General features: G+C 43.9%; 1 protein-coding gene across 3 annotated transcripts in view; it reads right to left on the reverse strand.

The window, feature by feature from the left end:
• RCOR1 (REST corepressor 1) overlaps positions 1–25122 on the reverse strand; it is an 83739-nt gene extending 58617 nt beyond the window's left edge. Inside the window, exons 1-3 of one of the 3 annotated variants that reach the window (XM_071745526.1) lie at positions 25005–25122; positions 24494–24673; positions 24304–24363 (exon numbers count right to left, since the gene is read on the reverse strand). In XM_071745526.1, the coding sequence (XP_071601627.1) occupies positions 24304–24363; positions 24494–24673; positions 25005–25053 (289 nt within the window). In that variant the 5' untranslated portion in view covers positions 25054–25122. Of the gene's footprint in view, positions 1–24303; positions 24364–24493; positions 24963–25004 lie in introns of those variants that run through there. The other 2 variants (XM_071745528.1, XM_071745527.1) reach the window with 2 other exon arrangements.
• Between the last annotated feature and the right edge of the window lie 264 nt (positions 25123–25386).

Below are 25386 nucleotides of genomic sequence, written 5' to 3' on the forward strand. Positions count from 1 at the left end.
CTGCCTTTGCTCCACTGCACCATCTGCAAGAAAGGATTTCCCCTGTAGGAGCAACGGCAGAAGGGACTACACCAGCCTATAGGACATAGAAATGAAATGGCAGCATTTGTTTCTTACAGCCAGCCCCAACAGAAGGATAGTGCAGAGTGGATCCTCTTTACAAGCTGTATGTTCATGTGCATGGCCAGTTGTTGGTCCCTCAAGTCTAGGATCGGTTGTGTCCAATTTTACCCTGTGATGCTGGCACCTTCCTGAAGGCTTTGATTCAAACATCCTGGCCAAGGATATTCTACCAACACTGCTAGGCAAATGGATTTTTCCTCTTTTAGAAGTCCTTTCTCTGGTATTGCTACAGAAATATCAATTTTTGGCCACTAGAAACCTTACCACAAGAGAAAAAAAAAAAAATCTTTGCTTTTAATAGAAGCAGCAATTACCATCCCTGGGTTTGCCATTTAGCCAGTCTCCCCCCTGGCTCCCTTGGCTCTTCTGTAGAAAAGTCACTTGAAACCATCACTCAACCCTACCACTTCTGCCATTTATCCGGGTGATTTCAAGGCCATCTACAGTAGTATAATTCTCAACACTGCCACTAAAAATAAAACTTCAGAATTAGAAAGACAACTTCCCTGGACATCTAAATCCTGGTAGGACAATGCAGCCATGCAGACAACAGAGAAGGTCCATGCAATGCCCTATGTTCTCGTGGGTTAGGCTCTGCCTGGTCTTGTTACATCTTAGCATAATATCAGTCTTGTTCACCCCATGCATCACCCAGAGCTGTAATGTTTCCTGAAGTTTTGAAACACAGGAGTGAAAACTAATTCTCTTTTCTTACTACCTGCTCTTTCCCAGAAGTTTTCAAAGAAGTCAGTGTAGGAACTGGAACATGTCATGCCTGAGTTAGCCCATAAATTTCCATCAGGTATGCTTTCAAACAAAGCTCTTTAGTACAAGGTATATTTATCACCATTCAGAACTGAGAATAGAAAGTCACAGCACACTACAGTGATAAGTGTATTTGTTGCCAGTATCTCTAAAATGAAACAAAGGAGGGAGAAAAAAAGTGTCAGAACTAGAAAGTATCAATACTGTTAACTCAAACAGAAGGTTATATATCTCAGGGGCTCCGAAATGGTATGTAAATAAAAACCTACTGTCATAACTCAAAGACCCAGTGTGCATAGAAGCATCCTTCATTGTGATATGGAAACAGCAAGGACAAGTAAATCTGACCCCACATTATCACTAATCAAATTCATATATAATGATTATTTTTTTAAAATGAAGCCAATACATTTGAATTCATTAGTGACGGAAAACATTCTGAACTTCAGTGCAGCAGTTGTCTCCATTTCACTTTTAATCCTAAATATACCCCAAGAATACCCTTCTGACTTTTCCATTCTGGACTTGGGGAGGGAAAAATGGATTCTCAGGATTCTCAGAGCTAATGACTTACTTTTTTTCCCCTATCAAGTCATCACATCTAGTACAACACATCCATGACCTTTCCTTAGGGATTTAAGTGTTGTTTCATACACTGAATCTTGCCCTAGAGAGCTATTTGGCCTTCACGAAACACAACACTATCATCCATGAACCAGTCCCAGGTATCATTTACTTCTGGTTATGAGGATCTGTGTTAGTCTGACCTTCTGACTTTGAGCCCAGAGTTCACAAGACATCCATAAAGCCATTTTCTTATTTTATTAAAACAACCAAAAAACCCCAAAGGATTTATTTTCTTCTTCTAGACCTAAAAGATTTTATCCTTGGAAGGGGACTCCCTGCATTTCATTACTGATTCATGAAGACCTTACCCTGCTGTTGCTTTGCAGCCAGAAGTCCCATGTTTTCTCCTCTCAAGCACTGTTACAATAAAAGCTTAGATCATCTGCTAGAATGCTTATATACTGCAGTTCTGAAGAAAAAGCTGCATGAAAATGGATTTCTGACTACCACAAAAAGTGACTGTGGAACAGGGATGCCATGTGGGAAAACAGGCTTTGCTCCCTGGAGCAGAGGCAAGCCATTTTACCTCAGTGCCTCGATTTCCTCCTGCCTTCAACTCGTGGCAACACTCAGCACTTTGCAGACATACATGCAAAGGGCTATAAAGTCTAAAGGCCATTGTCATGACAGCATTCTGTGCTCCATGGCAGAAAGAATTGCTGCACACACGTGAGCCAGGCAAAGACAGACCTCGAGGGAATTTTTACCATACTACACTTCAGAGAGAGAAGACAGAAGTCAGTGCAAGTCACCTCCTGGAGGTAACGGTGGCCATAGGAGGCTTCCCTCCTGCACATCCAAAGAATGAATCTCCCAGTGCTAACAGCTGATATCATCATGCCTGCTGAAGAACAACTTCCACAGGTTGAATTACAAAAATGCCCCTTGTGAGAAAAAAAAAAATAAAAAAAATAAAAAATTCTGCAGTGGACCTACTGCCATTGTCACTCACACCCTCAATTATTTCTGAACTTTTCCAGCATAGACAACAACAGCACTTGCACATCCATTTCCAGTGCTAATTGGAACAGACACCAGTGTCAGACCAGTTACCTGGGCAAGTCTCTTGGTATCTGTGTCCCTTTTGCTTGAGATCTCTTCCAGGGACCTAGATATTCAATATCTCCCTAAAATGGCTCCTGTTCTAAAGGGGTAAAGCAAGAGCAGTAACCATTCATTCCAGAAGGACAAAAGGAAGGTGTCCTTGGGCCCTAAGCCTGCCAAGGAAAGTCTGCAACTTCCCAAGTATCTTTTAAGGTTTCACAGAACTCCTCTCTAAATAGGAGACCCCACTGGGGAGAAGAAGAAAGTAAGGGGAAAGCAAACTATTTAAAACTGACTGGAGTTCCTCCGTGAGGGTTATACCCTTAACTACAGCAGATTAAACTCACATCCTAGCTCAGCTCACACAGGAAAAGCTTTTTAGTACAAAGTAAGTCAGAACCCTATGTCTCCACAGATCTGTAGCTGGAGTTGTGCTGCACAGCTTAAGCTTTACTTAAACTACTAAAAGGACATAGCAGGAGGATGATACTCATACACCTGAGCTATCAAAAGGAGTTCCTGAAGAACTCCTATGCCCTGAACTCTCACTGCAGAGTACAGTTAGCCTGTCAACACTGGCCCAAACACAATCCAAACCTCAGTACAGATACAGAAGATGAGAGCAAGTAAAACTGAGTGGCTGTTATCAGTGAGAAAGTAGTTGCACCACACACTGCGTTCACTTTTGCAGTGGAAGGAAGCTGCTCTGTGGTTACACTGCTATGATTGAATCAATTCAGCAGCAGAATTCACCAGAAAAAGATGAAATCCTGTGTCCATGTGGTGTGCTCCTCAGAGGCTGATGAACTAAGCCTTCTCTTCCTGCAGTCAGGTTAAGAGAGAGAGCAACCTTCAGGCTGAGTCCAAGGGTGCTCTGACATTCTGCAGTGTCTTTAGATACAGTACATTTGTAGGAAATATTGCCAAAACACAACAGAAGGGCAAGGCAGGACTAACCCCACACTCCCTCAAATCCCATATGTTTCTCCAGAATGAACCCAGATAAGTTATTATTATGTGCTGAAAGTCTAGCCCTAGCTCAGAACAACTGATGCTTATAAAATGGAATTTTAATTCTGACTGGTAACAGGTTGGATGGAAAAAAAAAAAAAAAGACTGAACCACCCAGTTATTTACAGCACTGCAGGCTTCCTGTTTTGATGCCAGTCAGCAAGATCTTCTGGAAAACCCAGGAATAAAAAGCAGTAGTTAAGGAGAGTAAGTTAGCTACAGAGAAGCTAATGATCTATCTCTGTTAAGACTTCAGAACAGAGGAAACTGCATCTATGTTTGCCCTTTTCTAACAGTATTTCAAAGACTAATGTGCAAAAAAAGGAAGGCATAAATCAGTGAACTAGGGAAAAAAAGCAAGTTACTAGCCATAAGACATGAGACTACCCATGCCTTTGCAGTTTTAGATACAAGTCTTTTCCCCTACTTCCCCAGTCCATCCTTCCTCATGTGCCACAGGAGTTTATCATACCAGGACCCTGCAATGGCAGGTACTGAGTACAGAGCCTCCAGGAGGCAGGTGAGCAGAAGCTGTTCTGAGAAGTTCAGGACAGCAAGGCAAGCCTTACCTCCACACCAGGTGAACTGACTGAAATAGATCACTTGAGACAGCTATTGAAACAAAAAGCTAAAAGATGAGGATGCTTAGGTTCTAGAAGTCTTTTACAATAGAAAAAGTTCCTAGAGTACATATTATATATATATATAGCTAAGCTTTAATCGAGCCTCTTGCCAGTTTACAATTTTGGAGAATCACAGGTAAAAGGATAAGACAATACTGTGGATTAAAACTGGCTAAATAAAAATAAATGGAGAAAAACCAGAATTCTTTCACATCATAATTTAGAAAGGAGAAGAGAAATGGCAATATAAGTAAGGCACAGCCTACAGTCCTGTAACCCAAAGGGGCTTGTTCTACTGACCTAGATGAGGTCTGGTTCATGGCATTTACACACTGAAGTTTGTAGATTCACTCCATAGCAGTTAAGCACATAACCATCCCCAAAGCATTCCCAGTATGTATCCTGCTATATTGGCAGAGCTGAGCTTTGTACAACTATTGCAAATGGTCTCTCTGCAAGTTCTGCTGCTACAAGGGTGGGTTTGCTGGCCACACAGCACCTACATTAGGAATTTCTGCCTGCCAGCAGCTGACCCACACCTCTGTCTCAAAGGTGAATTAGCATCATATCCCCACCACTGCCAGTCTGCACATGGCCAACAAATCCAAGTTGATTTTTAAAGTTGTGATTGATAAAGCCATGAGGAAAAAGCTTTACAAGCTAGTACCAAAGCCACCCTACAAGCCTTTGATCAGAGCCAGTCACAGTGTACTTAAGAATGATGGGCCTCACAGACTGCTCTCAAAATGCACACTACTGCTCAGATCCCTGGCAAGCAGCTCTACAGCAGAATATGATGCTGCACACATCTCTCTTCCAAGCCTCTCGACCAATTATTGAGAAAGATCATTCACTTAAATGCATAAAACCTGAGCTGAGAGGGCACAAGCAGCAGGCAGCGAGGCTTTCAGCAGCTGCACCTGAACATGGGGGCTCCCAGGGCACATACTGCACCAAGCAGGGATCACTTCAGTCTTCCTGCTAGATTGTCCACTAGACTGTTCACACTCTGACAATTCAAAAGTAAGTTTCCAGGAATAAGTAGTAGATTTTTTTGCCCCTAGATAGATGGATAATTTGTATTAGCATCACAGACATACCCTGCAAAACATCTTACAATACCCAAAGTACAGCTACAGACCAATTTGTCCAAGACAAAATCCTCTGCATAGTTGGTAATACACCTTAAAAAAATAAATTTTCAAGACACTGGGTGCACACTAGCAAGCAGAATGAAACAAGCACGGGCTTGGCAATCTTTTCTCTGCAAGCCATTCCCACAATGGGCTGACCTGGACAACAGCTGTTTGGCTGCTAGATTCAGGAAAAGCTCTTCTAGCTACTCTGACCTCTTCTCCTCCTCCTCCCTGGTCACCTGTGTACTCACATCTGTCATAACACACACTACAGCCAGACACTCAATTGTAGCCTTGGACCAGCTTCTGCTTGTCCATGTCATGATAGCATCTCCTGATGGTAAAGCAGGTCACCAGGAGGCCTCGAACTTTGAGAGGGACCTCCTTAAATTATGCCTTCACAGCAGAGTAACAAGAGTCTATTCTCCTCAGGGTGCCCAAAGGCTCCGTTATAACTGAGCTTAGGAAGATAATTTTATCATCCAATAGATTGAGGTTTCACAGACAACAAAATTTAGGACGTGCTTTTAATCTATCCCTTCCATGAGCTGACTGAACTCAAGTTCAGTTAAGATTTACTAACAACCAGCATTTGCATGTTGTACAGACCTTGCGCACAGAGGGCTGGAACAAACCTGGGCACCAAAGATTTCTGATGGATGTTGCAGGCTCTCGGCACCCTCTGGCTACCCTGCACATGGTTAAGTGACAAATGCTGTGGTGTCTCCATAGACCAGCTGTCCTCTCATTGCTTAGCAGGGGATAGTGCTGGAGTTGCCATTTAATAAAGATTTGGGATTAATTTCCTGTTTTACAGCATTATGGGGAAAATAAACTTAGCTCAGAGGCATGAGGCAGTGGTGTGACTGATGCCGAGGGTGTTTATTTAGGTAGGCAGCTAGAGAAGAGTCCAGGAGAACTGAACGTGCTTCTATTAGCATCACTTGGCATTCTCTTCTCCAGCTTTCTCAGTAGTTGAGGCTTTTGAGTGTGGGAAATTCTGGGCTTCAGGCATCTGCTTCAACCCAGCATGCCAAAATTGCCTCAAGGTTACCCTATCTTTTCTTATATCTGTGTTCTCCCTCACAGATTTTCAGGGGACAAACAGGTCTCCAGATTCTCCAAAACCCTCTGATAAAATAGTCAGAGAAAAATGCATGGAAGAGAAACTGCCAAGGAACACCCTCACAACCCTTTGTTTAAAGAGGAGAGGGTTTCTCCCAAGCCAGTGAAATCCCTCTGCTCCAAGGCTGTGGCTATTCCACCATGCCAGGCTTCACCCACAGCAGTGACATTCCAGAAACAAGGACAATGCTGAAGCAATCACAGCAGAGAACTCCCCTGCTCCATTGGTCCCTGGGAGCAGTTTTTCTTCAATGAGCAAGCAAAAAAGGCAGCATTCTGAACTATAAGTTAAGGCAACCCAGAAAAATGTGCCCTTACATGAACAGCACTGGACATTCCAGGAAACCTTCCAGTCCCTCATTACCCCCTTATAGGCAGAGGGAAGGAATTAAACTGAGACACATCAGTGCTACTCATAAGGCACAGCACAAGTCTGGCACAACAGAGTCTAACCCCAATACATTCTTTATTCCCAGCAGTCCGAAAGTGAAACATGTAAATTTAGCTTCTGCCTTCCCTGCTAGAGACATCTCTCCCTCCCCACCAGTACACAAATGCAGACTCCTCCCTGAGATGGACAGGCAAGCCAAGTGCTGGCTGCACCTGCTTTACTTAGCAGTAAAGCTAGAGCAAGCACACTGTCTCCAAGAAGAATTCACAGTAGAATAGTTAATGCACCTTAGTTACCCTGCAGCCAGAAACACTTTGGGAAGGCAGATTACAAAGGGAAATTTCTTCCTGTTTTACCTTCAGAACAGGAATTAGTCTGCTATGGCCAGACCAGACTTCAGATGCATCAATCTTGTTAATAAGGCAGCATTTGTCTTCACAAGACAGACCACAAACACTGACACCTCCTCTCCCCATCTTACTTGTCACCAAATCAGACAGGGGGGTTCCAGCCCTGCCTCACAAAGCGCTAGCTCTGCTCAGGCTGCTCATTTCTTCTCTAATGTCTCTAAGATACACGCATGTTTGCCCACTCCACTAAAACACAGGTAGCTTTAACATAAGATAAAGCTAAAAGGTTCAGCTTTCTACCCAAGGTCACACTGGAAGTCAAGCAACGAGTATCCTGTGGTGAAACACCTGTCACAGTCTCAGCCAAGTGGAAATGATTCTCACATGTCAAGATTTTAGGTGACTTTGCTTAATGAAACCAACCTCATCTTCAAGTATTCTCACCACCACCTCTTACCTTCAGATGCCAGTGTTCTTGGGTGCAGGACAAAGTAACTTAAACCAAGCTTACCTTCCCTTAATAGAAGCAGCCTTGGCTGGTTTTCCATTTGGAAAAAGAAAAAAAAAAAAAAAAAAATCAACTGGAAAACGCTTTTTCAGAACAAGTTTTTAAGCCACTGGACCCAAAGGGGGAGGAAGGAGAAGAAATATCACCCCAGTGCCTGCATACCAAGCTGGTTCATCTCCCAACTTGTTTCTCATTGCTTCAAGTCCAGCTTCCATTGTGCAAAGATAGCTAACCCAGCTGGAGGCTCACAGAAGAAGAAACACAAGAACTTCATGAAGTCTTAGCTATGGAGAACACACATGTAAAGCAGAGGTGCTAGCTACTCATCTTAATACCTGGATTAACTGTGCACTGGAAGGCCTGACATAAATGGGAACAGTGGCTACTTTCCCTGCAGCACACAAATGTCCCAAGCTCCTCCATGTGGAGGGAAGTGCACACCAACAGCTGCAATTGCTGCAGATGACAGCTTTCATTTACCCCTATCTGGGTGCAAGCCATATTCTTACAGTCCAAATCACTGAAGAAGGGGAACAGCTTACTTTCTTTGCCTGTTACTGCTCACCTTCTGTTTTTACTACACATCTAAACCCTGGAAGGAACCCATCAGATAGCTTTTACAGGCCACCTCCAGTGATCAGATATACCCCAGAGAGCCCTTCAGAGGCTACTGTCAAATCCCAGTGTTTTATGTGCTCTTCCCCCATCACTGCCCATTAGTCAAACACTGACACAGAAGGGCCATTTTTGGTGTGCCAGCAACTTCCCCTGTCCAATTAATTCTATGGTCTGTCCACGATCATCACTTCATTCCCTTACTACTTCACTCACACTCTGACTGTGCTTGGGCACAGCCAAAGATTATGGCTATTTGGAGGCAGTGTTCCCACCTCATCCTTGAATCCTAGACCAACTCCTACTCAACTGTAGTTGCATGGAGATAGTTCACTACAACATGAGGTAAATATCTTTGACAAAAACAACTTTGTCACCTTACAGCGGTGTGACATGGACACATCTGTGAAACAACAGGATGTAACTGTACTGTGATCCAAGTACAACAGGGATCTCACACCTAACTAACAGCAGCACCAGCACAAAGAACCTGCTCTTACTGAGGAGGGTCCTGGGTATGCCTGACCAAACTCAGTGACAGAGTAACCACCCGCTACAGCAAGGACACCCCAACAGCAGAGGGGTACAATAACACTTGCTTTTTAGTGAGGAGATGTTGAGGTACAAGATTATGAGGAGATGAGGTACAAGAATTGGCGTGACCTGGGAGATCCAAGTTAGTCAAGGCCTGTTGCAGCCTCACTGAGGTCTAGGAATGCAGACAGTAACACTATTCCCAAGTCCGAAAGAGACAGAGTCCTTCATGAAGCTCAGGGATGAAACAAGGCCTCTGGAAAGAAGGGAGGTTAGAGAGAAAGCCATAAGGGCCCCCTAACCCCAACAAATATTTAGCCAAGAAATTAAATGGAGTAAAACACAGAGCAGAGGAACAAGAGCTGCACTGTAAAAACCCAAGCTTGAAGAGGTGCAACAAGACTTGAGAAGATCCACTCAGAGGTGAATTCAGACTCTAGGCCATGTGAAGCACGTCTTGTGATTTTACTCAGCTGAATATTGTGCCAAGAATCAACCTGCATGGTGACTTAGTGTTTGGCTCTTCCTGCATCTGGCTCAAGCACACTCCCCAGAGCCAGTAGTTTATTTGGCTCACGTACACTTCCAGCAGCCTACTACAGTCCAGCAGAAGGTAATCACACGAGGTCCCCACGCCCTGACAAGAGTACAAAGGGACACTTTCTGGCTTCAAAGGACAGGTAGGACAGCCAACAGGAGAGTAAAATATATTGACAGGATGACTGCAAATGCTTACTTGCAATCCCTCCTACACCCTTATCACAGGTTATGGCAAGCAAATCTTTAGTGCCATGGTGAACAAGCTTCACCTAGTCCAGCACAGTGCAGCCAGGTAAACATTATGCTTTGGGGACATCACACTTTGCTGACAGCCACAGGAAATCACAAGGAGCAATGGCAGGTGCCAAACACAACTTGTATCCCCACTAAATAAGTCCAACTTCTGAGCAAATCTCTTGGGTAAGGTAGAACGAAAGTCACAGCAAAGAAGAGTCTCAGTTGAATGGCCTGAGCAGCTGCAGGGCTGTCAGATGGCACTGAACAATGAAAGCCACAGCTCTCCTTCCTTCCCTGGGAGGAGAGAAGGGAAGGCCAGGTCTGTTCGGCTCTCCCATCACCAAACAAGCTGCATGTTTGCCCAGGTTGCTAGAGCAGTAGCCAGCCATGTACATAAGCCCCTGACACAGACAAGAACAGCTGCTGTAAGAAGCTCAATGTGGATATGTCAGGCCTTAGATACAGCAGCCTTTGGCTAGTGATATACTGTCACAGAATGTATGTCAAGACCATATTCTCCAAAGTGTAGGAAGGGTAGATTTGCACTCACCTGAACTGGCACCTATATGTTTGATCTATCAGATGATAAAACAAGAGAAATTACAGCAAAATATCTTTAGAAGAAAACACTAACAGCATAAGATTTCTTTTTTTAATCGAAGATTTTCCCTGGTACAGATTTTTCTTTCTTGGATGCATCTCTTCCTATTCCTCCCTCGCATCTAAGACAGCTTCCAGTTCTGCTGACCTTACAAGTCCTTCTCACATCTTCACCAAGTTCTCTCTACTTACAGTCATCCTCCAAGACTACAGTCTTGCCAAAACGCAGAAGATAAAACACATTCTTGTCAAGCTGGCTTGTCCTTTTAACATATGGCACCCAGAGTTTTGTTTCATCTTAAACTCAAAGCAACAAAGTTTAGCAGCCAGCTCTCATTATAGTATTACAGAAGTTGAAATTTTAGGCTCATTAAAAAGTGTATTTAAAATTCTGCATAGATTCAAGACCACTGGAAGCTATTAAAAAAATAATCAAAGACAACAGAAAGACATGAGTTTCATGCAACATGGAATCAATTCTACCAGTTGTTTTAAGCTTTCTAGTAACATAGCATGGCCTCTGAGTTAACGTTTCATTTAAAACCAGTTTAAAAATATTATTTCTCTATGATTGTTCTGCTCTCATGAACATTTTCATGGGAAAAAGAGGAGAAGTCAGGATACATATGTTCTGTAGTCAGGGCTCAGTGATTCCCTAAAACAAAGGGTAAAAAACCCAAGGGCATCAAAAGATGTTTCTTATTACTTTTACACTATTGATGAGAAGACACTCTCCACTGCATAATCCCCATGTGCCAGGTACTGTACAACTCACTGAGACATTCTCTTCCAAACTTGCTTTAAACAAGCTTTTGTATTTTGACACTGCCCTCTACTAAGCCTGCACAACAGTTATTAGCCAGAGAGAAAATGACATGTAACAGAATGGTTCTGTTGAAATTCATCACAGCTGTCATTCCTAAAACTTCCAGGTACTTTCCAAAAACATCTCTCTCATCCATTCCCACCAGAGGCAGAGAGAAACACCACAGCTAAGGAAACTTCACAGGTAAGCTTTACTTAGGCCTTGACTATAGCTTCACTTAGTCAGAAAAGAGAATTTTAGTTAGCATGATTATGCCCAGAAAAATATGGAAAGATGGATTTCTTTTGAAGGCAGCATCCCATATCAAATCCATTTTCACCTAGAGAACAGCTACTTAGAACATTTTGTTCAAACTGAAAAATTTCCAGCCCTTTGATTACAAAGGCAACCTGCCAAGTGAGAGTATAAAATTAGCACATTAGTGCAGTAGTGTCTTCCTCAGTCTGAAGACAGCTTCAGTGCCTCAACTGCCTGCCACAGTTTTACAGGGGTAAAACCGAGCTAAGACCTAGCTAGATTCATTCTTTCCTGCTCCAGAAGCCCCAAAAATCACTTGAACATCAGTGAAATGGAAATATAAAGCCAAATTAAGTCTTACTGATGAAAGAGCAAGAACCAGATAGTGTGAAGGCAACCCTAGCACAGGAGAACCCTGCTGCAACAGCCAACAAACACCGCAGTAAGCACACAGCACCCAACCATTTTATCCCTCCCTGCTGCAGGGCGTTTTGCTGCACAGGTGTTTCCCACTGTGGCTTGCAAGCACCAAGTCAATTTTTCAAACCCTGGCTGCAAGTGCTGCTCATTTTAGAAATAAAAGTTATTTTTAAAATGCACCATCATCATCATCACAAAAAAAATTAAAATAATAATAAAAAAGGTTAAATACAACCCTTTTCCTTTTATTCTCATGTTTGATAAACATTTCAATAGGCATCTATCCAACTTAAGCAAGTTCTGGGTGTGCACCTGCTCCAAGCTTTGTCCCAGCTCTGGCAGAATGAATTAAAACTGCTGCCTTTATTTACATAGGCACTATATAGTCACTGGAGAGGTCTCTCATACTCATCTCTTTCAGAGACCCCACCACATCTCTTTCCACCCTCTCTCTCAGCAGATATTGAGATGATTTTGCAAGCAATGTTTGCTACTGTACCCAGCAGTTTTCTTCTCTTGAACTGAAACAGAACAAGACACAGCTGCTCAGGAGGTATTGCTCTGGGCAATGCAGTGGCTGCTGCAGCACAAGAGATAACCAGACAGGGCAGCATTCCACAGAACTGAGCTGGAGATGGTTGGTTTCAAGAGGACACCAGTGTCTGCTCCCAGAGCCTCTTCACAAGGTTTGAAGTAAGGGGACCTGAAAACAGTCCCCTTCCCAGCAAGTTTCAGAACCAGAAGGACAACTTCCAAGCTTAATTCCCCTAACACCTCGTTTATGTGTTTTTATTACCTCTAAAAATATTCTTATTAGCATTTAAGAAGTTCTGTCTTTATCTCTTCCCATCATCCAAAATAACTTCAGCAAGATGGGTCCAATAAAAGACATCAATATGCCTAATGTAACTACTCTCACACCTGCTTTGGACAGTTTAAACTTTTATAAAGGTACTCTCCTGTACCTCCATCCTTTTTCAGCAGCCAGCCTTGGATTGTCAGGCAAAACAAGTGCTGCCCATCCCTGCTCCTGGACCAGCACACAGATGTTCCTCAGTCACTAGCTGCACCACAGCAAAAAGCAATACCCATCTCTGCTTTTTCTCCAACAGAAGAAGTCATTTTTCACTCAAATCCACATATACTGCCTAGACCCCAGATCATATTCAGACTGTTAGCAGGGTGACTGGATTTACGCCTTCCCTGTTTGCACCACAAGGACAGCATGTGACCTGTGCACAGAGAACAGCTTGGCATTTCACCTGAAAATGCCCAAGAAAAGAAACAAAAGAAATGGAGTCCATGCACTCACACTCCCAAGAAAATCTGGGAGTGGGGCAGAATGATCTTATGAATCAAATCAAGAGAACTTCAAACCCACCCAAAATACCAAATGAGCTGGAGCACAATGCAGCAGTTTCCCAGAGAGCAGACCCACTTCTCAGAGCCAATATGCACAGGAGGAAACAATTTGCCAAGAAACTCAGATCTTGGGCTGAAAGCCAGAGGATAGCTCTGAAAAATCTTCCCTCTGCCACCAAGTTCCCACCAGCAAGCCTCTCCCCCAAGTTATTCAATACTTGTATAAAGCTTAACAGCAGAAGAGAGGTGATGAGAACTTCAGATGAGATCCAGCTGTAGTCTCCCACCCCCTCCCCCCCCCCCCAGCACCACCCAACTCAGCACACGGAACAATGAGCCCCAGGCTAAGTCTACAGCAGAAAGAGAAGAGGAAAAGCTCTTCAGAGCACTAGCCCATCCTCCCTGCATCGCAACTCACTGCTTGCAGATTTGAGTCAGCCAACAGGGTTTGCTTTATTCACCAACCAGGAGAGACCTCCCCTCCCTCCTCTCCAAATTCACAGGATGGGCTTCAAAGCTACTCATAGCAGCTCAGCCTCAGTGCCCAGCAGGCAGGGGCAGCTGAAAGCTCCAGCCAAGGCCCCAACCCATCCCCAGACTGCCCTGGCTGCAGGAGTGATCACCTTCCACACCTTTCTCACCTTCCTCACACACCTGTCTGCCCACAGCAGTAACAGCTCAGCAGAAGAGTGACAAAGAGATCAGACAAAGAGATGGATGCTCTACCAGGATAAAGAGGGGGATAAACATTTGCTCCAACCACAGCAAGCAGTGTGTTCCTTCCTGTCTCCCCTCCACAGGATAAGCTGAGGCAGAAATCCTTCAGCAATTCAAAAAAAGCCTTGAAAAAAGGAGCCTAAAAAAAGCAAAATCATCACTGCTCTTTAAATGCTTGAAAAGCATGCAGACACCATCGAAGCATCGAAGTAGTAAAATAGATTAAGGAGTAGTTGTGCTACATTTACCCTCTTGCAGAGCAAAATTATAACATAGTAAAAATCGCGACCACTTTCTTCCAGCCAGAGAACAACTACAATGTAGCTCAGACACAGAGAAGGTGTCTCTCTCCCCTGGAGGGGCAAAGCGATGGGGAAAAGGGCTCAGGAGGTCAGACAAAAGAGAGCAGAAATCCAGGCAGGGCTGGGTTAGAGGACAGACAAATAGAGAGAACCACAAATAGCAACTTAGGAAAGAAGAAAGGAGAAAAAAAAAAAAAAAAAAAAAGAGTTGAAGCATATTAAAAGAGGGCAATTTTTTTTTAAAAAAAAAAAAGTAAAAAAAAAAAAAAAATAGGTGTTTTTACTGAGTTTACTACAAAAACACTTGGGGAAAACCAAGCAAGTAGCTTTTTCCCCTGGAAGTAGGTACATTCTGGAAGGACAAGCAAGGACAACTGCAGTTTGTTAGGATGGTCAGAGAGGAAAGGGATAGCAGTGAGCCAAGATGCAGAGAGACAACTACCTCAAAGCCGTTGCTGTGGGAGGTTAAATTAGGTAAGAGCGTACTTTGCTAAGAAAGAAAAAGAGCAGGTGGTAATTGGGAGCATCTCTATAAGTGGCCTTATTCCAACAGGAATGACAGTTACTGCACAGCAAATGTTTATAAAATAAAAAAAGATCCATTTAAACCAGTGGCCAGAGCACAACCAATTACTGCTGTGATACAAGAAGCCAACAGCTGCAGAGACAAAAGCATGCTGGAGCTCAAGAAGCACACGAAGCCCATCTCTCAGAGGTTGGGTCTCAAGTTCCCTTCAGGCCCCTATAATTTGCCATACATCCTTTATCAGACATCATCAACAAAAATAACGTGAGGGAACCGGCTGCCCTTATTTCTTGAACAAGAAGTGCCAAAACACAAGCTTGGGACAAAACAATTTATCAACATGAGATTGTCCAAGTTAAAAGCTCATCCAGCATGTACCAGCATCTACACTAACAGTGTGCAAAAGCATTGTGCATGTTTTGAAGGTTCTTCACTTGCCTTAGTCATAATTTTCAGTTTTTTACAGCCAGAGTTCAGAAGTGATCTTGTGATATTTTAAGCCAGTGACCTTTGTTTAAAGTGTATGTCACTTTTAGCAGTATCTATTTTAAAGCAGGCTACAACTTTTAGGCTTTACAAGCAGTGCAAAGGCTCTGCATTGGATGGTACATCACTTTACTTCTCAGCACTTTGTTTTTAGGAAAAGTTTGCACCAAACCTACCTGCTGAAACTCCTGCTCATCCACTCAGCCATCAGGTAATCATTATTCAGACGTAAAAGAGGGGTTTCCCCCAAAGCTGACTGTTGTCAGTGAACACTTTTGGGGCTGGCTTCTTTCTGCTATCCCAAAGTCAAAGACTCAGAATTTGGGGGGAGCTGAGTTGTCTTGAGGTAGGATACAAGAAGAGGTTTTTTTTGTTAAGACTACTTAATCCAGATATTGAGCTGGGTCTGCCTAGCAACAAGTTGGAGTTTTAAACTTGTACCATCCTACTTGTGTTCCCATGGCTACTGTCATGAACAGTGCAGTGGCAGCTGCACAAACCAGCACAAGGGTCCCAGAAGGGACATCTTTAAGATTCCCAGACAGAAAACAATAGTGAAGCACTACAAATGCTACACCTGCCTTTACCCCTTGTCTACTATCTCTGAAAGCACCCAGAAAGGCCACCTTGTAAGGGGTGGAGGGATGTCAGCCAGAGGAATAGATGCACACACTGGTATCTATGAATCATTTGCACTGTTCAGCACAAAAAAAAAGCCTGGATTACAGATGAGGCACTTCTAGCTTCTCACACAGCTGTCAGCAACCTAAATGGAGAGCTATACAGAACTCCACCCAATGATGCTTGCTACAGGGGGCAGCTGGCTCTCAACGTGGGGAGGAGGCAAAAAACTCAAGAATCAAACCTACATTATTGATGAGAATAGAGGGACAAGTTTAGATCCTCAAAGAGGGCAAGAGAAGTCGAAGGGAAGAGCAAAAACTATTTTAGTGCAAGCTACAAGCAAAATGTTACTTCAAAAGTAATGCTGTTATGTAAACCAGACTTTCCCAGTCCTGCCGCTCCAGTTCCTCAAGAGGGAAGGCCATTTCCTACTTACTGGAGCAGTTTTTCTTAGCCCTTATGCATCCCTGAGCAGCCTGTGGAACCAGACACTTTTCTGTGTCCTCTCCAGTGTCTCTCACCAGGGAACAGTTAAGAGGAGAAGGGCAGGCACCGTGCCTCTGTGTGCAAGCCCTGTTTATATGTATTCCTTAAGGATTCCTGGACCCAGAAGCCACAACTGTGACTGCACACGTTATGCTTTCATACTACAATTATAAAGTCTAGAAGGATACCAATCCAAGGTCACGTACACTAACCATTATTTTCAATACTCAATTTTCAAATCAAAGCCTCTACACGAACTAAAACCCAATCTGATAAGGTATCTAGTCATGATGGGCTATCACAGCAACCTACAGACAAGAAATTAAAAGCTGCAATGGACAGCCATGTGGTTAGACTCCTCTAATTCGACAGCTACACTATGAAAACAAGCCTTAGGCTCTCTCAGATTGTTACTTGTGAAATCCATTCAGGGGAAGAGCACAGAGATAAGAGAGGTGGCAAGGAAGATGAAATAACTTTAAGGGAAAAAACCTCCTAACCTTATCCTCCTGTCCCTAATGGGGGAGGGGACTATTTTTCTAGAGATATACCTAGCTATACACACATACAAAGTACATACAAGACCCTGCTGATGTCCCCTAGAGGTACCTGCATGATAGAAGCACAGGGCTGAAGGGGGAAGCATAGACTAGAATTTCCTCCCACGAGGGGATTTCTGCAGTTTTATCACACTACTGCAGCCTCCTCCCCCCAGAGAGGCAGCATTTACCAATACTTCCTTTATGAAGTTCAAAGAGCAAACTGCTGCATAAAGCTGAATTTTTGAAGATACTTGGAAAGGTAGGTTAAACACACTTATTTAGTCTCAAAATCTTACATGAGAAGTGAAGCAAATATAAGAGTTTGACTTGCAACAGTTAAAAGCAGTCACACCACCATCTGTTGCATTTCAACACAAACAGCAAGAGAAGCATAAAAGCAGCCCAGCTCTAGAATATGCTGGAGAAACTTTCACAGCCTCCACTAAGGCTGAGCACATCCTCTTGCACTTTCAAAAAGCACAAAGCTGTCAAAACTTTCAGGTGGAACTATAAATTAAAACTTGCAATGTTTCAAGCAAGAGATACATAATCTAACACTCCTTACAGAAGAATTTTTAAAGCCAAGTTTAGTTTACAAATCAACTTTGCATTTTCAAGAACTGAATTTCAAACTGTTCTTTCCACTTTCAACACTTGAGAATGTGGGATTGCTCATCTTGTTATAACATCAAGTTAAAGACTCAAAAGGCAAGGTCACCCAGTACAGAAAGAGGTTCACACTTCCAAAGAAGTTCTAGAAGCTCTTTGTAATTGCCCTAAAGTTTTAATTTTTATTTGGTCTCTAGACTCAATCAGCCACCAGTCATCATGTCTCAATCTTACCTTGCACTTGGGACTGCCAAGGCAAGCCTTAGCTACGACCATAAATTGTTATACCTGAGAGAAGTGGGGACTCACATCAACCACAAGCTTCTGAGGAGTCAGTTACTTCAGACTGATCTGCCTGGTGCATATTAAAGCGTATATTAAAGCGTATATTAAAGTTACAACACAGTTAAAAATACAACACATACAGATGTCCAAAAAAGCACTGTCATTCGTACTGCTCTGAAGGTGTGTGACAGGACTAGAGCCCCACTATAAGCCGCATTATACAGTGCACCTTGATCACAGAGGCAAAGATTTCCGAGCTAATTATAATGACTAATCACAGGGAGCTCTAAGCCTTCCCTTGGCCAAGTCACAGACCTAACTAGGGCTGAAAACAAGAGTTTTAAGAGCAACTCATTAAGCAGCAGGAACTAGCTATGAAGAACAAAGCATTCGCTCTACCTGGTATTAATTCCAGTCCAGCCATTAATACATTTGTCAGTACATGAGACAGCTATTCCCTCCACATACAAACACTGCATGTGCCAGGAAGGGAAGGAAGCCACAGGCTTTGGCTGCTTCAAGACCTGTTTGTTTACTACAGCATTCAGGTTTGAGAAGGATGTTCTCAGAACTATTTGAATAACGAGAAAGCTCCAAAGCCATGCCTTGGAAAAAGGTGGAGCAGAATCTCTACTCACCACCAGCAGCCTCTGCATCTCTTCACAGCATAACTGAACAAACCAGGCAAAAGCTAACTACAGAGCCACACAGGCTTTTAAAAATAGCCTCCCTTGGATGAGCAGCTCAGAGGTAAGAAAGGTATAGCACCAAATCAACAGCTGTGCTCCCACTGAGGTGCCAGAGATACGGGTAATGAAGTCTCCAAATTCAGCACTACTCTTCCCCTTTTTCTCCAAGGTGGATTTAAAAAACAGAGAAGCTCAAATGTCAGCACCTACAAGTCATCTTCATTCTCCTAACGTAGGTGTAGTGAGACTGCACCCTCTCCTGCCACAGTGAGTGGACCAGCAGTATGTACTGGTGATGGAACAAGACGAGACTGAGCCTCACCCACACAGCAGCAGAGTTGCCAGCACAGTGAGGAGGCGGCAGGAGTCATCTCCCCCCTCCCCAGGGCTCCTGGGGACCAGCCTGAACTTGAGAACCCCCTTCACTTGTACCTAAATGCCTGTGGAGTCCATACAGTCAAAAATACAAGGTTTCAGCAACAGTTTTTGGTGGACTGTATGTTGAGGAACTTCTAATCTGCTCTGGAGTACAGCACATACAGAGGCTGTGACTTAGAGAAGGAGGGAAAGACAAATACAGTCAATGGAGTCAAGGAGTAAGGGGCTGAGAAAACTACAGCTCAGGGGAAAAGCTCTTCTGCCACTGGGAAGTTTAACAGAAAACCCACAGTATCAATTTCCCAACACCTAATTAGGAAAACACACTCTTGTGAAGGACACTGCATGTCACCTCAGAGTATAGTGAAAGGACCAAGGTGCACCAGGTTTATATCAAGATCCTAGGCAGCCTCTGTCGGCTCAAACACTTTGAGCATTAGTACATTATGGTTTGGGATTTCTGATTAGATCAAACATCCTCATTACTATCCCTTCTTTTTCAAAGAGACTGTTGCACTAAGGGAGTTCCTGCCTGTTGTGTTTAAGGCAAAGTCATTTGAGGAGATGAGACAGCTTTCAGGGATACCAGTCTTTCCAGTTTCAGAAGGTTGGTTTTGACTTTTCCACTTGCTTAGATGGAGATCCCAAAGTCTCATCTGAAGAGTTCACTCTTTTCCTCACTCCCTGATGAGTCCTTTCATCTAAATACCATTTTCTCTTGCAGTGAACTGTAAGACTATTTGCAGATTATTAGGACTGTTAGGAGCAGGACTATTTGCAAACAAAGAAACAGAACAAGCTGACTGCAAGTTGGACTTGCCAAGTGCAAGTCATAAGGGGGTTTTTAACAATCTCTTGTTAAAGGGTTACAGTCCCTGAGAACCCCACGAGGGAGCTGAAGATACCCAGAGAAGTCCCACTATTATACTTTCACCTTTGATGCTAAATAGACAGAGGGTGGGTGCACTTTAACAACCAGAGATGGATGGATGATGGGATGGATGGACAGACAGATGGACCAGCTGTCTCTCCTAGGACTTCCCTATCAGGCACTGCAGATCAGAGACAGCAGAGCTTATATATGTTTGGGGGGGTTTGCCCTTATATACAACTACTCTGAGGGGAGTTTCTGACTACACTCAAAAGGGCTGTTGGTTCCTCACAAACACTTCATTTTTATAACATTGAAACATCAATCAACAACAGTCTTGGCCAAAAAGGACAGAAAATCTGCAGAAGCATGCAGAGCACAGCTAACAGGGGGTACAACAGAATGAGGTCCTCAAGGATCAGTGACATTCTGGCAGTGAGCACCTTCCTGGAGGCTTTTTTTGCATCTAGAGGTGGAAAACACTACAGAGTATTTCCTTCCACGATTTTTACTTTCACTGTTACAGTACAACAAACAAAAAACTGGTAAGAGAGCAGCATCACAAACTAGTGATATGTATCTTCCAACTTAGATCTAGTCTTTGGATCTCTACAAGGCACTACTGAGTCAAACTAACCTTTGGTCACCTGTTTTCACTGGAAAAAGCTGCCTTCCAGAGATGACCAGAATAACTGATGTTTCAAGGTGCAAGATGTGGCTTGTATTCTTATTGCTGTCGCAGTGAATTATGGAATTTAAAGCTGTAGTCCTACAAAGAAGGAAAGCTTATCTGCCTTCAATACATGTTAAACTTTGGGAGAGATTGTTTGCTTCCCAACAAGCAAAGGCATCTCAAAACTATGGAAGCTTTAACCTTTACTTAAATTCCCTATCTCTGTTAAAGTGCTCACTAACATTTTCTTCCTCTTTTCAACATTCCAGCAGTATAAATTAATAAGCAACAAGTAAAATGGTCATGTACAACATCAGTGCTTTCCTATATGAAAGATTTTTATTTAGCTTTAGGATATGCAATGTTTCCTTCCACTGAGTTCTTCCATTAACAGGACATGTGGGTTTCATTTGTATGAATTAAAAGAACCATAATAGTTTTCCTTCTTCAAAACCTTCAGTGTCTCAGACTGAGAACTTGTAAGAAATGCTGACCTATCAATACTAGACTTTGGTTAATACACAGAATTTTTGCTGGCAAATATCTGACTCTGAGCTCTGGTAAGAGAAGAAATAGGAAGGACAATAGCATTTGTTCTCATTACATACGTGGAATCAAAGCCTAACAGTGACACAGCTAAAGTGCAAGTTATACTGGTTCTACTGAGCTCTGTCACAGGATTTTCAGCCCAAAAAGTTGTGTGTTGTTCTCTCCAGTAGAATTGACTTGTTTAATAAACATGTTGCCTCTGCAAAAGCCTTGTCTTTACTGTACAATGATTCCTATTACACAAGTAACAAGAGATATAAGTATTATACCAGTAATAATAAAGGTGGAAGCTTTTGAGAGAATAAAAGTGTAATCAATTGAGAGAGAACTTACTTTGAATAAAGTAAGGGAAATTGGGATAGGTAAGAAAGATACCAATATTAATTTTGGTAAAGAACCTACCTAGGTAAAGAACCTATTCCAGCACAGGGAATAGGCCTCACCACCATAAAGAAAGAGATTTACTAAAGGAGCTGTGAATAAGGACCACCTACTGTAGAGGATTCCAGACATAACTATTTTTACAGTCAAAGAATCACATCAGGCCCTTCCTTGACCACTGCACCAGCAAGTTTTAGCCACAAGGAGTATCAAAAATTTGCACCAACATATTTTAATCTGGAATGAGAACTTGTTATTTTCTGGTTCTAAGGATTAAGCAAAACCAAAGCAGCACATATTCTGCTCAAACAACAGAGAGACAAGCACTCTCTATTCTTCTCCATGCTAGCTGAAAGGTGCTAAGGTCAAGGCAATCATTGAGGAGACACTCTCTTCACTTTCAGGCCACACCATTTGGTACTTTTTTTTTTTTTTGCTCTTCTCAGGCTAATTCACAAAAATCCAGACCAACATCCCACCACTGCCCTGCTCTACCTCTCTTTTCTTCTACAGCCTCACAGATAAGGATTTCAGAAAAGCTTTCCTAATTTTATTGCTCTTTGCTACAGTTCACATGTGGCTGAGAAGTGAAACAAGATTAAATGCTTTCTCTGTCCCTATACATGAGGACAGAGGAACATCCAGCATAAGAATGCTGATGTAAGAATCAGTACTTACAGATGTTCAGTTATACCTTGGGTTTGGCTGAGATATAAGTTTTTTTTTAAAAATATGCACACAGGGCCTAGTCTATGCCATTTTCCTCTCAGATACAGCTAGAGCAGTGTGAGCCCTTCACATTTTACCAGACAGCTAATCTGAAGGTGAAAACCTCCGCAACATGACACCAAAGAACCTGCAAGCTTTAGGATCCTTCAGTCAAATAGTCCCTAAATTTCTACTGAGAAACAGACACAGCATCTGTGTGCTCTGATAACACTATTCCACCGATTTAACTCTGACCAGTAAGGCAGACAATTTAACAGTTCCATTCAAAAGGTATTAGTGCAGTGTGTTAGGCTTATTTAGGGTTTTCTTTCATTAACAGCAAAACAAAAGATAAATAATAAACACAAACTGGCTATATAGCCATTAAAATTCAGGGAACAACTTTGCATTGCAAAATTAGTCATGTGTAATTCCACAGTCGAGGAAACCAACTCTTCAATAGACAGGCAGAGAAAAGTTCACCCAAACTTGTTAACTAAAAAGTATATGCTTAAGAGGAAATTAATAAATTAATAAAAGGATATAAAACAGACACCAGTCAAGCAGGCTTCAGTGCCCATTCAGGTCATCAGAAGACTCCAGGTGAATTTAGGAAGAGCTTGCTGTATTACACTGTGTACTCAAACGTTTAAGAGTGCCTGCTGATGCTGGGCTGGGGGTATACTCAGTAAAAAATGTTCCTCCACATCACACACTTTCCCCTCCCTTCCACTCCACACAGCACAGAAAGCAGTAACCTTTGTATAGGTCACTGTATGCCTATAAGTTAAAACCAGAACAATGTACAACTGAGTGTATAATAGTGAGGAAGGGGCACAAAGTATTTTTTTCTCCTCCATCTATTATGTTAGAGAAATGAATTGCACAAAAGAGCATAATTCACAGGGGTGATCAGAAAGCCCAACTATTGTTGATACTTGGCTAATAGCCACCGTGATGCACGTTGTGTATTACAGAAACGCTGCATATGACCTACAGATTGAAAAACAGTGTCAACTGCTCCTTAACTAACAGCTCCCTCTCCCTGCCCCCCACTTTTTCTCCTCCTCCTTCCCTCCCCCCCTCCTCCCTTCCTTCTCCTGGTCAACCAAGAAATGGAGTTCCCATGTGCCAAGACCTTGAATCTTATTTAGTAAAGAAAATGAAGGGGTGAAAGGAGTAGGGGAAAACGATTCTGTAACTAAATACAAGTAATATTGAACTTTAAAAAAAAAAAAAAAAAATCTTTCCTCCCCCCAATACCTTAAGAGTTTAGAAACAAACATATATATTTAATATTTAAAAATGCATCCAACATATTAGTGCAGTCTAAGGATAATACATGAGAAATCTTTTTCCTAAATCCACACAATAGTAACTCTCAACATTATCCAATAAGGAGACACCGTGTCTTTCTACACCATTCTTTTTGTTATAAGGCAAGAGGTGTGGATGATTCAATTAAGTTTGGGCTGGGCAAAGGGACAACTCCAAACACTAGGATCTCCAGACAGGAGAAGAGATTTTGCCGGCTTCACCCTCCACTTACAAAAGACACAATACCAAAAAAAAAAAAATTTGCTGACATTTCCAACTAAGGAGGTCAACAGCCTATCTTTCTGTACACGGAGATACATCAGTACTAACGTGCTTCCAGCACCTGCCTTTCAGCACAGCTCCAGTTCCTTTGTTTGCTCAAAATTTGCTTCCATACCACTTTAAATTAGCTTACCAAGAACCGCAGCTGAATAGCTGGAACGTGAAACAATTTTTTTTTTTTTTTTCGGGGGGGGGGGGGGTGGGGGTGGAGAGGCAAGCGGCTTCTGAGGAGGAGAGAAAATTAAATTACAGACCCAAGTCGCTTTTAAATATCTCTAGGAAAAATTATATTTACAAGTTGATGCCTTCTAGTTCCAACCCTAGCATGGAACCCATAGACACACAAGTCCAGAAGGGAGTGTTTAAAAAAAACTAAAAAAAAAAATAAAAAAAAAAAAAAAAACCAAAAAAGGGAAAAAAAATAAAAGGGAAAAAAAAAAAAAGAGAGAGAGAGAGAAAGAAAAGAAAAAAAAACCCACCCAACTGCCATCTCCTGCCTCCTCCAGCCCTGCCAGCTTCCCTGTTCCTCCCTGCCTGTAAAGCGCCCTCTGGAAAGCATCGGGACTTCTTTTATCAACCGTGTGTGTTGGAGTGGGAGGGAAGGGGGGGTCCTTGTTCTTGCTCTGGATCTTTGCGACTTCGAATTATGGGAGGAACATTTTTGGACCCCCCCCGATGAGCGGAGCCCACGGTGAGGGGGGGGGGCGAGGGGGGAATCCCCCGGTGGGCTCCGCTCATCCAGGAGGTCCAAAGCAATAGATGAGGGAGAGGAATCACCCCCTTTTAAAAAAAATCAAGACTTACCGGGGTCGAAATCAGGGACCACCGCCTGGTACTGCGGGCCGACCCTCATGCCGCCGCCAGCTGAGGGAGCAGAGGGAGAAGCGTTACCCTGGTGGGCCCGCCCGGCCCCTAACCCCCACCCCAAACCCCCCTCATCCCCTGGTTACCACACGCCGCCACCCCCCACCCCCCCCTCCCTCCCGCTTCTCACCATGCTCCTCATCGCTGGAGGACCCCGAGCTACCCTCCTCCCAGGAGTTGCCGCTGCTGTTGCCGTTGGGGGCAGCGGATAAACTTTTGCTACCGCCGTTGTTGTTATTATTCCCGCCGGCGGCGTTGTGGTTCCTGCCCCGCCGTTTCCCCGAGACCTCCGGGCCCTTCTCGATCATGGCTGGCATTTAGGGGAGGGAAGGGGGGGGGGTTGGGGGGGGTGTGGAGAAGAAGGGAAGGGAGGGGGGCGAAGGGATGGGGGGGGGGAGAGGGTGGGGGGGTCAGAGTTTAAAAACTGTGGGGGGGAGCTGGGGGAGGCGCCGAGGGCGGGCAGGAGCCGGGGCGGGCCGGTGCGCGGCGGCGGTGCTGGCTCTGCTACATCCCCCACCACGATCGCCCCGAAGTTTGAGGCTCATCCCAGCCCTGCGCTGGGACTCCGTTCAACCTGCGCTGCTGCCTGCCACCGGCCCCGCCTCCCCCCGCTCCCGCCCCTTCCCATTGGTTAAACCTACATTTTGGGAGGTCAGCCCGCCTGCCCATTGGGCGGCGTTTCCTGTCCATCGTGGCGGCCCGGCGCTTCCGTTTGCTGGGTTAGGTGGAGGCGTATCGCCGGGCCCTACGTGTGAGGGCTCCGCGATCTCTCCGCCCAACGATACCTCTCCTCCGAGGGCTGCGCCGGAGCGGAGCGGACGAGAGGGAGGGTTCGCACACTCCCGCTGGAGCGTCGTTACCCGGCCCGGCCCGCGGAGCGGGTAGCAACGGGGTCTGCCGACCCATTGTGAAGTCAGCCCCGGGAGGAGGGTGGAAAGGGACTACTTTCCTCCCCCCACACACACCGCCCCCCCACTCCGCCCCCCTCCCCCCCCTGCGGCGGAAGGTTACGGCGTGGTTTGA

Source organism: Heliangelus exortis, chromosome 5 (genome assembly GCF_036169615.1).
Source record: "Heliangelus exortis chromosome 5, bHelExo1.hap1, whole genome shotgun sequence".
NCBI lineage: Eukaryota > Metazoa > Chordata > Aves > Apodiformes > Trochilidae > Heliangelus > Heliangelus exortis.